Below are 15,559 nucleotides of genomic sequence, written 5' to 3' on the forward strand. Positions count from 1 at the left end.
TAACTTGCCGCCTCAGGTGAGGGGAAGAGGTTAAGAAGGAGAGTCCTTCATGGCAACCTCAGCCAGTATAGAATGTTTGTGTCACTCTGCATCTGCATTAACTGAATCTTTTTCACTGAACAGGGGAGAACTTTATTCATGGTTGGATGGAGTGGGAGGTTACAGTCAAATGCAAAGTAAAAAAAGGGGATGTTCACATCAATTCAAGCAATTGTCAAAGACCTCCATTTGCAGGCTTTCAATAAACATCATACGAAAGACTGGAAAAGCATCAACAGTAATTTCTGGGCTTCTACATTTAAGAGTGTTTGTGTTGAGAAATGACTGTTAGCTTCACAGTTGTAACAACAATGAACACTAATCACCTTTGCTGTCATTGCAAATGCAAAATTGAGGCTATCAAAAGTGGTAGTATTCAAACATGATATTTTTTGAATGACTAAAATCACAACATTGTTCAAAGAAGCATTTGAGGGATTTTTCTAAAACATTTATAAAACACTGGTTAGACCATAACCAGAGTATTTATTGCATCCAGTTCCAGCAAATGTTACAATTGGCACTCCTCTCAATTCAAGGATGATATTTACTCAGGTCTTGAGTGTTTTCTGCAGTCTTCATGTCACTGAAAAGGTATTTGGGTCTGGCTGGCATATCTTTGGAAGAAAATGAGGCTGTTTGACAGGATGAAGAGAGATTTTGCCAAAATGCTTTCAACATTTTAGTGACAAGACGAGGTTGCAGAAGATGGGGTTATTCTCTCTGCAGCAAATAAGACTCGGCTGAGATTCTGTAGCGGTATACAAGATTATGACAGGTTTAGATAAGGCAGACAAAGACAAGCTGCTCCCATTAGCAGATAATACAAGGACTCGGGGCCAAAGATTTATGGAGTTGAAAGTGATGCAGGGTTACACTAAGAACATTCTTTGTGCACCAATTGCAAATGATCTGAAACTTGTTATCTATAAGAATGGTGAGAATAAAAATGATAAACAATCTCAAAAGGAAGTTGGAAATAAGCTTTCACGGGGATGTGAAGTTGATTGCATTGCTGTAGAGGGCTGAATGGTATGACATGTTGGCTGGTTACTTTATAACCGAGAATTAACAAGGAGTTAGACAATCAGACAAAGACAGACATTACATTTTAAAAGAAAGAATGAATTACACTTCCTCAAATATTTGGCATGGACAGAATTACTGTGTATCGTGGAATCGTGGAAACTAAATCAAACATACTGTGAAATTTAGTTACATACCTAATATTTCCATCTAAAGGTCCTTACATATTTTCCTTCAGTATTGGTTAATTTAAAATCAAACAACAAAATAATTGTCATGCATCATCCCCTGCCCAGTGTTTAAAAAACATTTTATCATCAAATGACAGCATGAAATGTCTGTGAAATTTCATATGGTTTTATGGTCTATCATTGAACTCTGAGTAATTTAAAAAGATTTACGAACCTTGAAAGAGTGATCAATTTTTTTTTTAAGAAATCTACAATATATGATCCTCCTCTTGAATCTAATATGAACAGTCTTTTGACCGGTCAGATCACACATATTGTATAAACCTTCACCTCACAACATTAAGAATGAATGGACTTCAATTTATCTCTCACACCTTCAACTCAATCTTAGATGTTCACTGATGACTTTACCACAACATATAGAAAACAGGAATCCACAGACCTGTTAGCTTTCCAGAAGTAGCAAGGAAATTGCTAGAATCTATTATAAAGGATGGGATAAAAAGACACCTCGTTGATAATTTGATTGGGTACAGTCAACATTGATTTGTGAATGTGACATCATGCTTGATGAACTTGGGGTTTTTGAATATGTTCCAACAAAATTGATGAACGTTGGTTAACGGCTGTAGTATATTTAGATTTTCAGAATGCTTTTGATAAACTCCTCCACAAAAAATCAATTAGAAAAATTAAAGCACACCGGTTAGGAGATAATGTTCTGGCATGGATTCACAATTGGCCTATAGACAAAAAAAAAGAGAGCAGGAATAATTGAAATCATGTTGGCAGGCTCTGACCAGTGGGTTACTGCAAGGATCAGTACTTGGGTCTCAGCTGTTCCAAATATATTTCAATGGTTTGGACTGGGGACCAGGTGTAATCTTTCCAAAATTGTGGATGATTTCAGGCTAAGTGTTGTGAGGAAGACGTAAGGTGGATTCAGGAGGATTTGGACAGATTTAGCACATGGGCAAGAACACAACAATTGGAAGTTAACGCGGAAAATGTGAGATTATCCACTTTGCAATGAGAAACAGTTACATAGTATTTCTTAAACACTAAGAGCTTGGAAAGTGTAAATGTGCAAAAGGGACCCAAGCGCCCTTGCAGATAAGTATTGAAGGCTAACATGCCAGTGCAGCAAGCTATTAGAAAGGCGAATGGAATGATCTGATTCTATTGAAAGAGACTGGAGTACAGGAATAGTGATGTCTGGCTTCAATTGAACACAAATTTGATTAGACAGCATTTGGAATAGTTTGTGAAGTTTTGGTCCCTTTGTCTCAAAAGATATTATTGCCAAAGAGGAAGTGCAATGAAGGGACTGTCCTACAGAAAAGGATTGGTCAAAATGGGTCTGAATTCCCTCGTATTTTAAAGAATGTGAGGTGGTCTCATTGAAATTTATGAAGTATTTAAAGAGATAGACAAGGTATATGCTTCCCCTCATTGAGGAATACATTTTTAAAAAGATGTCACTTAGGTCCAAGTTTTCTTCTTAGACATTTATGAACATTTGGAATTCTTTACCACAAAGAGCTGTGAAAGCTCTTTCAGTATATTGAAGATAGAGATCCATAGACTTCAAATTTTCAGAGGCATACTGAGTCATGGGGATTAGATGGGTAAAAAGTACTGAAGTATTCAATTAGCTATGATCGCACTGATCAGCGAAGCAAGCCTGACTGGATGCCTGGCCAACTCCTGTTCTTATTACTGTAATACCTCATTGTGATTCAGAATTAATATTAGTTTTGTTATTCATGTTTTTCATACTTTTTTCCTATATTTTGGGGAAAGTGAGAAGAGGGCAGGGTATTTTGAAAATGGAGCATATTTTAAACAACTTAAGTACTCTCAATATTGATGTGGTTACCAGCTGCAAAGGGTAAAGAAGATACCAAATAAGGGAGAGTTAACAGTCCTGCTAATCCAAACAAGACCTGAGACCACCAGCTCAAAGTTAACAATTCAAAGGCTGTGCCTAAGGAGCTGAAAATGTGTTGCTGGAAAAGCGCAGCAGGTCAGGCAGCATCCAAGGAACAGGAGAATCGACGTTTCGGGCATAAGCCCTTCTTCAATAGGTTCCAATTTTTAGGTGCAATGACAACCAACTTTAATTCTAGTCATGATTTGGAGATGCCGGTGTTGGACTGGGGTTACAAAGTTAAAAATCACACAACACCAGGTTATAGTCCAACAGATTTAATTGGAAGCACACTAGCTTTCGGAGCAACGCTCCTTCATCTGATCAGCGAAGCACGCCTGACTGGATGCCTGGCCAACTCCTGTTCACCTCTGATCCCCCATTTTTCCCCTATTCCTCTAACCCCCGCCTAACCCCCGCATTCCTTGCAGCCCCTGTCATTCATTTCCACCACCCCGATTGCTCTCTCAATCACCTACATTCTACAATCACCTGATGAAGGAGCATCGCTCCGAAAGCTAGTGTGCTTCCAATTAAACCTGTTGGACTATAACCTGGTGTTGTGTGATTTTTAACTTTGATTCTAACTACCATTACTTCCATTTGTCAGAAACTCTGCAAAAATACAAACCTCCAGAATCAAACAAACATTCTTAATTATTTCACTTCTGCTTTTAAACTACACACCAATTTACATTTTTAATTTACTCACTTCCTGCTTGTACCTGACCTAGTAAACATAATAGATACTGAAGAATATGAACTGTTAAACAATATTTTGTACTTTAGAAATAACAGATATTTTTAATTCATCTGTTCAGATATGTTAATCACCCCCATTAGAACAGGTGAAACTTGAAACAAGGGACCCTAGCTCAGAGATCCAGACACAACCACTGCATCACAGAAACTTTTACTTTAGAAAGTATACACTGAGTGCATTCACCCAACACACTGGTGCTTATTAACTTACACTGCCTTTTTATCTAGCCATGTCTGGCTATCTAAACTGAGTTGAAACTTTATTGCTGGAACAGCACAGCAGGTCAGACAGCATCCAGGGAACAGGAGATTCGACGTTTCGGGCACAGGCCCTTCCCCAGGCCTGTGCCCGAAACGTCGAATTCCTGGGGAAGGGCCTGTGCCCGAAACGTCGAATCTCCTGTTCCCTGGATGCTGCCTGACCTGCTGTGCTGTTCCAGCAATAAAGTTTCAACTTTGATCTCCAGCATCTGCAGACCTCACTTTCTCCTGGCTATCTAAACTGTCATCCTGGAGTCCAAATCCCTCCATCGCTTCAACTCTCACTAACAACTATCATGATTTTTAAGCTCCACCATTATTTTGTTAGAGCCTCGACAGCTGAAGGCATGGGCAAGATCTGGAATAACTTCCCTAAACCTTCCAACTGAGCGAGCTAACTCACATCAAACTTGAGCTATAAATCTTCTCAAAAAAATCCCTAAACCTCTCTCTAGATTGAAGAAACTCTTTCTTTGAGCAAGTTTTGAGTCATATACACTGATAGCTTGTTTATTTTGGGTAGCTAACCATCACATTTCGCCTGGTAACCTACCTTGAGACGTTTTTATGATTTTAAAAGGTGTTAAGTAAATGAAAATTGCAGTCCTTCCATCTCAATCTTCAAGTGTCACACAGTTATACAGCACAGAAACAGATCCTTCAGTCCAATTAGTCCACCTGCCTGCATTTCGCCAATGTCCTTCCAAACCGTTCCTATTCATATACTTACCCAAACATCTTTTAAGCATTGTAACTGTAATTCCTCTGGCAGTTCATTCCACACACTAACCACTGTGTAAAAGAGTTGCCTCTCATATCTTTTTAAAATCTTTCTCCTCTCATCTCAAAAATATGATGCCTAGTTTTGAACTCACCCACGCCAGGGAATTCACCTTATCAATGCCCATCATGACTTTATAAACCTCCATAAGGTAACCCCTCAATTTTCTACACTCCAGTGAAAAACATCCAGCCTATTTTCATAACCCAAACCCTCCAGTCTTGGCAGCATCTAGATAAATCTTTTCTGAATCCTTCATAATTTAATAACATTCTTATTACGGCAGGTTGACCAGAACTGCACACAGGGGGAGATGAATGAGAGTGGGGGAGAGGTTTGGGGCAGGAGAAACCAATCAGGGTGGGGGAGATGAATGACAGGGGGTGCAAGGAATGCGGGGGTTAGACGAATAGGGGAAAAATGGGGGAACAGACATCAGGAGCATTTCAGAACTGACAGCCAGACTACTGCGACCACTAGGACTTATAACAGCACACAAACCAACAGCCACCCTCAGACAACAACTCACCAGAACGAAGGACCCGATACCCAGCATGAGCAAAACTAATGTAGTGTACAAAATCCCATGCAAGGACTGCACAAAACACTACATAGGACAAACAGGAAGACAGCTAACGATCCGCACCCATACCCCACAGACATTAAACATTATCCCTTTACCCCTCTATCACTAAATATTGCCCCTTTACCCCTCTATCACTAAATCAGAAAAATTACTTCAAGTTCACGAAGTTCAAGAAATCAAGGTATGTTGGTGATGTACTGAAGAGAATGGTGTTGGTGTGGTGACTCAGAGGAAGTTACAACACAGTCCTGAGTGGAGGGGGGTAAAGGATGTTCATAAACTACCTTCACTCTTGTGATTTGTCACAATTGCCTGAGGGTGTCATTGTCATTCAGTGCTGTGCTCGGTTCTCTGAACTTGTGTGCACAATGAGATCATTGTGATGACATCTGAAAAGTTGTTCCAATGTCATGGAGATGACTCCACCAGTCAGGAACTCGCTGTATTTAACAATCCAATTATTCATTTACTTCCACTCCTTTCTCTGAGCTGAACCTCTTGACTCTCTGCTCGACTAATATTTCCGTTGCTGTCTTTGCCTTCCTCATTCACGTCATTACTTACGCAAGCCTTGACAGTGAGAGATGTCAAGCTTTACAGTCACGGGGTCCTTCATAAACACCCCGTATGTATGCAAACTTCCCGAATCGACTGCTGCGTTGTCACTTAGCGAAGAACCTGGGCTCATCTCACCCAGGCTTCCAAAATCAAACAAAATACTAATATCGATGGTCAGCTGAGATCAGCAATCTCAGTGCACGCTGAGGATTTGAAGGTCAAACTGTAGGGCTCAGCTCCAACATGTCAAGATTTCTCCAGTGTCAGACCACTAGACAGTGTAAGCACCTTAAATTTGTTTTATACTTAGGAAGGTTCCTCCCCCCACAATGTGGCATTTTCAGACCATGCTAAAATGGGGGATAACTTTCTCATTCTCTGTTGTGGAGAATCCAATATATGGCAACTGCATCTCAACTCAATCTCGTTTCTGGTTTTGCTTTTGGATGCACAGTGAAAGATCAAATCATTGGGAAGGCCAGAATATTTCGGTAGCAGTTCATAGAGTAAATTTTAACTGTTTTCTGAATCACGTACTGTTGCAGTATACATATCTTGGTGCGGTTGAGACAGTCCAAAGTATCACATGCCAACCATCTCATTGAAAATAAAAGATACAGGGCTGGATTTTCCCCTTTTGATGTGGAAGTCTAGAATCAGGTCATTTCCCAACACCCTGCCTCCTGAGTGGCTGTGATTGCTGCCTGGAATCTTTTCCCCATAGAATCTGGGATAGGGTGGAGTCAACACCCCAGCACCCAAAGCACGGCAAGGCAGAAGTAGATGTCAAAGCAGGCAGGTTAAATGGTCCACCTCCACTTACCCATTCACCAACATGTGCCTCCCCCCTTTGCCCTGCATACCTCCTCATTCACCTTGCCCACTCACCCATTATCCAATACCTACCAAATCTCAAGCCCTACAATAGATACTGGAGGTTTTGAAGATGCTCATAAAAATAGCAGGACAAACAGTCATTCATAACAAAAAAAATTAAAAGGTCAATATTCTCAATAGGTCACCCTAACAATATCAGGACTTATAAAAAAAGCTCTCAGTCAGCTTAACAACTAAGCTAACAATCCCCGAAGAGCTGAATCTATCTGTGGACTTTATCTCAGTCAAACTTGTACAACAAAAAAAAATTTACTGCAAATGACTGTCAAAAGAATGCTTTTGAGTGGATTAGCTTTAAGCCTCTGAAATCATTGGAAGAGCTCAGCCATCTGTTCATACTTTAAAACAGCGGAACAGCTGTCTGAGCTGTAAATAAATTGGAATATTAAATCACAGAGACAAATGACACAGTGAAATCTAACGTATATTATTCATAGAATCCCTATAGTGTGGAAACAGGCCCTTCGTCCAACAAGTCCATAATTACTCTTCGAAGAGTAACCCACTCAAACCCATTCCCCTACCCTATTACTCTACATTTTCCCCTTTCACACGTATTTAATCTCCAGATTTCAGAACACTATGAGCAATTAACATAACCTGCACATTCTTGGATTGTGGGAGGAAACTGGAGCACCCAGAGGAAACCCATACAGACATGGGGAGAATGTGCAAACTCCACACAGACAGTTGCCCATGGCTAGAATCAAACCCAGGTCCCTGGAAGTGTGAGGCAGCAGTGCTAACCACTGTTCAATGCAGATGAGCACTTTATCCATTGGAAAATGTACTCCAATTCATCTGACTTTAAGAATGGTGATTAGCTTAGCTGTCATTTAGCCTTTTTGGGACAAAGCCCCATCATTCCGGTAAAAATATATTTAACTTGCATTATATCAAAACATGTGAAGTTGGCAACAGAATTTGAACATCACTACCAAAAGATTCCCAACTTTATAGTACAGTTCTACTAGTCCAGACCCCTCTGAAGTAACATGAGTTACATAATACTCAGAAGTTGGGCGTGTCTATCAAACCTCTAGGAGATCTAAAAGGCCCTAGTCCCACAACTTGAACCTACAAAGTCTGAAGTGCTGCATGCTGACTCATGATTCCTCTGTCCCTTTTCAATGTTGTGAAAAAATTATGGCAACTGGAACTGAGTGGAGTGTGTGTGTGTGTGTGTGTGTGTGTGGGGGGGGGGGGGGGTACTGAGGGGGTGGTGTCACTCCGCTCGCGTCCCTCACCTGACGTCGCTCCTACTGTTCCGTCACCGCCGAACTCTGCGCATGCGCGGATCGGACCGGAAACGCACGGACGGAAAGCGGCAGGACCCGGTGCGCGAGACTCAAAATAATTCCTGTCCCTCCCCCCGACCATACAGAGACACACACAGCCCGTGTGTGAACAGAAACTGACAGGTCACCGGCTGAGAAACAAGAGAAGATGGAAGACGACGCGCCCGTCATCTATGGGCTGGAGTTTCAGGTAGGTGGTTTGTTTTGAAGGAGTGAAATGCCGGCGTGGGTGCGATGTCAGGAGCTGACCATGTCCATCACCAGCTGCAGGTTAAACATCTGCTACCCCCTGGGGCCTGACCCCAGCAGAAACCAGGAATCCCACTCATGACAAGACACAATACATCACTCTACTATTACTGCCAAAAAACCCCACACACAGTCAACTAAGGAGCTGTGATCCTGAAGGAAGAAGTCAAAACAAGGACATAACATCAGGCCCAACCAGATTTTCCTTTGATTCAAACCTGCAGCTCCTCACTTCATCCAAAAAAAAACAATGGGTTGTGTCTTGAGTCCATGTGTACACAAAATTCCTGCCTCAGTCATAGGTTCAAGCGTCAGAAAACATTCATCACTGCCTCTTGGATGCTAACCTAGAATCCAGGACCAGAGATTTGACAGCAGGGGGATAGAAACATTTCAATGGGGAGCTGGACCACTCTTCAGTCATTGCTACAGTAATATGGCAACTGAGCAGCAGTTAGTCTCAGTCTTGGTTCTGATGCCCTATTCAGGAATTGAATATCGAAGCTGATCCTGAAGTGCAGTTCTGTGAATGTGGGAGCTGACTTTAAAAAATCTGATGAGGTGTTAAACCAAGGTCATGTCTCCTCTCTCTCTCGAGTGGTTGTAAAAGAACCCATAGCACTATTTTCAAAATGAACAAGGAAACTATCCAAGCTGTCGTGGCCTTTATTTCTCCAGAATCAAAATAGATTATCTGCAGTTTATGTCATCGCTTCCTGGGGGATCTTGTATATATTGGCTGCTTTGATTCCCACATTATATCAGTGATCAAAAGTAACCCTTTGTTTGTAAAGTCCAAGGATGTGCAGGATAGGTGGATTGGCCATATTAAATTGTTCTGTAGTGTCCAGGTATGTGCAGGCTAAGTGGATTAACCATGGGAAATGTGGGGTTACAAGGATAATTTAAGGTTTGCGTAAAGATTTGCAGCTCGGGTGCCGGTTGTCATGGTTGTGGATATGTTCTCCGAGCTGACACACAGATGACAAGAACCACAAATTTGACTGGGACAACACAACAATCATAGGACAAGCTAAACATAGGACGGCTAGAGAATTTCTAGAAATATGGCACTCAGCCACAGATTCCATCAACAACACATTGACCTAGACCCAATATACTGGCCACTACAACGAACGACTGGAACCAGTAACCAGAAGCAGCAGAAATGGAACCAAATAAATTCCAGAAGACACAGTACAGCAGCGCTTCACAGGAGGCTCCAAAGCACTGATGATACCACTTAGACAGGGGACGAAACGTCAGCAAATCAACTTCCCAGCACAGCGAACATACCTACAACAACAATTGCAGGGATAGGTTGTGCAGGTGGGTCCGGGTGGGATGCTGTCCAGAGAGTCGATGCGTACTCGATGGGCCAAATTGCCTCTTTCAGCACTGTATGGATTTTATGATAGTGATTTTTCTGTTGACTCGTTATCTTGTTTTGTTTTTGATTCATGGGATGAGGGCATCACTGGCTCGGCCTGCATTTGTTGCCCATCCCTAATCGTCCACAGGGAAGATAGGAGTCAGCCACATTGCTGTGGATCTGGCGTCACAAGTAGGCCAGACCAGTAAGCATGGCAGTTTCCTTCCTTAAAGGACTTTAGTGACCCAGATGTGTTTTTCAGACAATCGTTAATGGATTCATGGTCATCATTAGGTGAGATATAACATAGTGTCATAGAGCTGTATAGCATGGAAACAGACCCTTTGGTCCAACTTGTCCATACCAACCTGATATCCTGAATTAATTTAGTCTCATTTGCCAGCATTTGGCCCATATCCCTCTAAGCCCTTCCTATTTGTAACCTCATCAGGTTAAAAATCAAATTAAGAATTATCAGCCATTTAATTCCAGATTTTTTTTAGTGAATTCAAATTCTACCATTTGTCATGATAAGAATTGAACCCATGTCCCTCGAACATTACCTGGGTCATCCACTAGGCTGTTGACTCCCTGGAGTGATGCATGTTGCAGAAAGCTTGGAGGGATGTAAGAGTGATTTTACATGAATCACAAAAAGCTAGCATCCAAGTTTATCATGAAATAGGGAAGGCCAATGGACTGTTGATCTTTACTTCAAAGGAAATTTTATTTTAAAATGGGAAGGTCTTACTTAGAGTGTACAAGTTGATAGTCAGACAATACCTTGACTATTGTGAACAATTTTGGTTCTTTTATCTAAGGAGAGACACTGTGATATTGGAGGTATTCCAGAAAATGTTCAGTAGGTTGATGGAGGAATTTTCTTATGATAAGAGATTGAGTAGATTGGGCCTGTACTCTTTGGAGTTTAGAACAATGAAAGGTGACATTATTGAAATATATTCTGAGGTGGCTTGACAAGGTAAATGCCCTTTTACGAACATCTGGGACAAGAGGCCATAATTTCAGAACTAAGGGGTCACCCATTTAAGACAAACGAGGAGGAATCTCTTCTCAGAGGATTTTGAATCTGTTGAGTTTAATTGTAATCACAGAGGGGTGTAGAAGCTGTGTAGTTAATTGTGTTCAAGACTGAGGTAGACAGACTTTTAGTCTGTAAAGGAACCAAAGGTTATGGGGAAAAGGCAGGAAAGTCAGTTGACAATTATCAGATCAGTTGTGATCACATTGAACAGTGGAACAGATTCGATGGATTAAAGGGCCTATTTTTGCTCCTCTTGCTTATAGTCTAACTTTCTTGAGATAGAAATGCCCTTTGAATGATGACTGGCTAAATTTACCTTTCACCTGGGTTCTCCATCACAGCTATGCATCACTAAATACCTATTCAATTTTCCAGTCACTGTAAATTGAGCTGTCCTTTTCACTTATGCAAAATCAATGTACCCGATTTGGAAGCTGCCTTCAGTGGACATGATTACGTAGTGTTACAGACCAGGCCAGACCCCCTAAAAAACTTTCAAGAAAGTAGTCCGGACCACTAAGCAGTGTAGAGTGGATACTCCAGGAATGATGCAGCTGGTCCAACCACTTAGTTTTAAACGAAACAGAATTTATTTGCAAGATTACCAAATCAAATACAAACAAAAGAGAAGAGAATACAGAATAACTTAACCTATCCGAAAACCCAACAGATTATCCCAACATAATGATGCTGTTCCAAATACTTGCAACAATCATCATAAACATCCCTTTGCAAAAAAAAGGAAAAATCCAACATAGGTTCTTACAGGAGAGATGTCAGAGAGGGGAGGATCAGCATAAACCTGCTTCTTTGGGTCCAGCAGCTTCACAACTGAGTGCCTACTAAAACCAAACCAGAGTTAAACTGAGCTGGGAGAACTGGCCACTTCCCTTTCATTGTACGTGCTTTTTTTTAACTTGAAAACCTCTTTAAGTAGACCAACCCCTGACATTTCAGAATCGCTGCTTGTATGACCTCTGAAAAAAAAGCCAAGGATAGCTCCTTGTTAAAGGAGCAGCATCGTCAAGTTAGCTATTGTTCAAGATTGTGAGTGAGTGAGTATTATGACTCCTGTTGGATCATAATACTAGATCAAAATTAGTGCAATATCTTCCATTGAATACTTTCATTCTTGGCAAACCCAAAATTCACCAAAGGTTGAAGTTATTTTAAACGATAATAAAGTACAAGCCTTTGGAAAATATCATGCATACTGAAGACTGCACTGAAAAGAAAATTGTGCTTGTGATGATTTTTATTTTTGCCAGTAACACTGTGCAACTTGTTGAGAGTTGTGATAAAATGTGAAATCTCTATTCACTTGCATGTTACTGAAATGCATCCTGATTCAGAGTTCATTGATTTTGGAATTTTGTGCTGGTAATGCTTGTAATGTGATGCAGTCTGTAATAACCCTTGAAATATACTTCTGAATTAAGTACGTTAAATGTAAATGTAACATTTGGAGCTGCTACATCTTGAAACTATTTTCTCCGAATTTCTGCACAGCATAATGTTTTAATCCAGCTTTTATTTCAAACTTTTAAGAAAATCTTACAATCATAGTAAAGTTCTAAGAAAGAAGCTTTCTATCTAGCTAAATGAAAGTACTTTTCATCCACAATGGTCTTGCCTTTTGATAGAATTATACAGTTCAGAAGGCATCCATGCCATCTCTTTGAAAGAACTATTTAAGTAGTCCCACACTCCTGCTCTGCAGGCTTGTAAAATTTCCTTTTTAAATATATATCCAACTACATAGGAACAGGAGTAAGCTATTCAGTCCATCAAGTCTGTTCCACCAGTCATTGAGCTCATGGCTGATCTATGGCCTAACGCCACATACAGAGCAACCTCGATTAACCAAAGGTCACAGGCGGACAATATTTTGTTCGGTTAGTTGAATTCGCGATAATCGAATACTGGATAACTTAGTTTTGCCGAGCATTACGACCTTGCGATCTTGCCGGATAATCCGATATTTAGATAATCTAATGCCGGATAATTGAGGTTCCTCTGAACCTGCCTTTGGTCTGTTTCCCTTGGTATTGATACTTAATAAAAAGTTACCAATCTCAGATTTCAAGCTTGCAACTGATTTAGTATCAACTACCATGCGTGAAAGAGACTTCCAAATCTCTACCACATTTGTATGTGTACATGCTTCCTAACAACTATCCTGAATGTTGTGTCCCTAGTTGTGGAATCATCAACCAGTGGAAAAGGTTTATCTTTATCTACAATGTTAATATCTTGAAGACTTTGATCAGTTCAGTCCTTAACCTGTAAATTCTGGAGAAAACCAGCCTAATTTGTACAATCTCTCTTCATAACTTGACCCTGAAGTCCCTTTTTGAAAATTATTCTGCTTTTGAAATAGTTGCCTGTTTGATATTCTTGTGGGTAATTGACATTTCTGTGAGGGAAGATAATGCACATGCTAGAAATATTACTGATATTTTAGGGAAAGCCTCCGTTGTCTTGGCAGCATGGAGACCATTAACTGTCTATCTTAAATAATACAATGGATTATTTTCCTAAGTGAAGATGCAATAATATTGGCAGCTACCTAATTTTGTGTTCTGGCTAGTCAGTCTCTAGGGAATTGCAAAGTTGTAATTTAAAGTATTTCATATGCAACATTTCCATCACATAAATTCTCACTTGGTTCAAACATCATCCATATATCACAACATTGGTAATCTACCATATCCCAATTTCCTGCCGTCACATTTCAATAAGTAAGTGTAAAGGATAAAAATTGATACAGAGGACAGAATGTTTTCTGTTGCTGTCCTATCACTTTTAGCTTCTAGAATAAAGCTATGATTGTTACTGTGAATAAACTTCAAGCTACAATTATATAGCACTTACAATATCCCAAGGCACATCATAGAAGCATTATTGATCAAAGTATAGCACTAGTCCACACACAACCACGAGTGACCAAAAATCAAATTAAAGACAGATTTCAGAAATATCTTAAAGGAGAGGGGGCCAGTGGGTTAAGTTGGGAATTCCAGAGTTTAGGGCAATTGATGAAGCAATTGTAATCAGCGATGTGCAACACACCAGATTTGGAAGAACACACATCTTTGGATGGGAAGGGGATTTTATCTGACTGGATGAAGTTTTGAAGATGCGCTGCCTGAGGTTATGGAAGAATTTTGAAACATTTCAATATCATTGTTGTTAAGTGTTACTTCAGCAGATAAACAGAGGCATACAGTGGAAAAGGGTGATAATATTCCCTTGATTCAGGAAAGGTTCAATCAGACTGGAAAGAAGAAAATGTAACCACTCTATTCAAGGAAAGAAGGAGACAGAAAATGAGAAACTATAAGCCAGTTGTAGGGAAATTGTTAGTGTGAATATTAAGGAGAAAATAGCTGCAAACTTTGAAAAGCTCAAGGCAATCGGGAATGGTCAGCATGGCTTCCTTAAATTAACCAATTTGTTAGCGGTCGCTGAAGGAATGACGTGCACTCTGGATAAAGAGGAGCCTACAGGCATACTATCCTCAAATTTCCAGAAGATATTTGATAAGTGCTAAATCAAAGGTTATTGTGGAAAACATAAGCTCATGGATTATGAATAACATATTAACAATGTAGTGGCTCAGTGGTTAGCAGTGCTGCCTCACAGCACCAGGGACCTGGGTTCAATTCCAGCCTCGAGCGACTGTGTGGAGTTTGCACATTCTCCCGTGTCTGCATGGGTTTCCTCCGGGTCCTCCAGTTTCCTCCCACAATCCAAAGATGTGCAGGTTAGGTGAACTGGCCATGCTAAATTGCCCATAGTTTTCAGGCATGTGTAGATTAGGTGTAATAGTCAGAGGTAAATGTAGAGTAATGGGGAATAGGTTTGGGTGGGATACTCTTCAGACGCTCGGTGTGGATCTGTTGGGCCAAAAGGCCTATTTCCACACTGTATATTAAAAAAAGAAGATTGGATGGTTGGTGAAAAACAGAGATCATGCATAAATGGGTCTTTGATTGGCAGGATGTCCTGCAGGGGTCTATGCTGAGGTCTCAACTTCTACAATTTGCATTAATGACTTATCTGAGAGGAATGAAGGCATGGTAGCTAAATTCACCAATGACAGCAAGAGAGTATGTTCCGAAGAAGATGTAAGGAGATTGCAAACAGATCTGGATAGTTTGAGTGAGTGGACAAAAATCTGGTAGATGGAGGATAATGTGGGAAAATGTGAAGTGATTCAATCTGGCAACAAGAATGAAAAACAATGTATTACTTCATAGGGATTGACTGGAATTCTGAGATGCAGAGGGATTTAGGTGTTTTAATGTACGAGTCACAAAACATTAGTGTGCAGGTATAACAGATAATCAAGAAGGCTAACAGAATGCTATTCTTCATTACTCAAAGGATTGAACATCAGTGTAAGGATGTTATGCTTCATTTTTACATCATCTCTTATATTGTGTGCAGTTTTGGGCTCGTTATTGAAAGAAGTGGTGGTGGTTCACAGGAGGGGTTTACTTGATTGATACCTGTAATGAGTGTGTTGTCTCAAGGATAAGTTGGATAAGTTGAGCTTGTC

At 40.4% G+C, this 15,559-nt stretch overlaps 2 protein-coding genes across 2 annotated transcripts in view; one reads left to right on the top strand and one right to left on the bottom strand.

The window, feature by feature from the left end:
* LOC122548598 (trafficking protein particle complex subunit 12-like) overlaps nt 1–8,366 on the bottom strand; it is a 68,357-nt gene extending 59,991 nt beyond the window's left edge. The window contains exon 1 of the mRNA XM_043687433.1: nt 8,279–8,366. The gene's annotated coding sequence lies outside the window, so the exon portion shown is untranslated. The remainder of the gene's footprint in view (nt 1–8,278) is intronic.
* Nucleotides 8,367–8,378: 12 nt separating this feature from the next.
* Nucleotides 8,379–15,559, top strand: part of eipr1 (EARP complex and GARP complex interacting protein 1) — a 76,428-nt gene continuing 69,247 nt past the window's right edge. The window contains exon 1 of the mRNA XM_043687434.1: nt 8,379–8,519. Within this exon, the coding sequence (XP_043543369.1) occupies nt 8,478–8,519 (42 nt within the window). The 5' untranslated portion in view covers nt 8,379–8,477. The remainder of the gene's footprint in view (nt 8,520–15,559) is intronic.

This window comes from Chiloscyllium plagiosum, chromosome 3 (assembly GCF_004010195.1).
Source record: "Chiloscyllium plagiosum isolate BGI_BamShark_2017 chromosome 3, ASM401019v2, whole genome shotgun sequence".
Taxonomy (NCBI): domain Eukaryota; kingdom Metazoa; phylum Chordata; class Chondrichthyes; order Orectolobiformes; family Hemiscylliidae; genus Chiloscyllium; species Chiloscyllium plagiosum.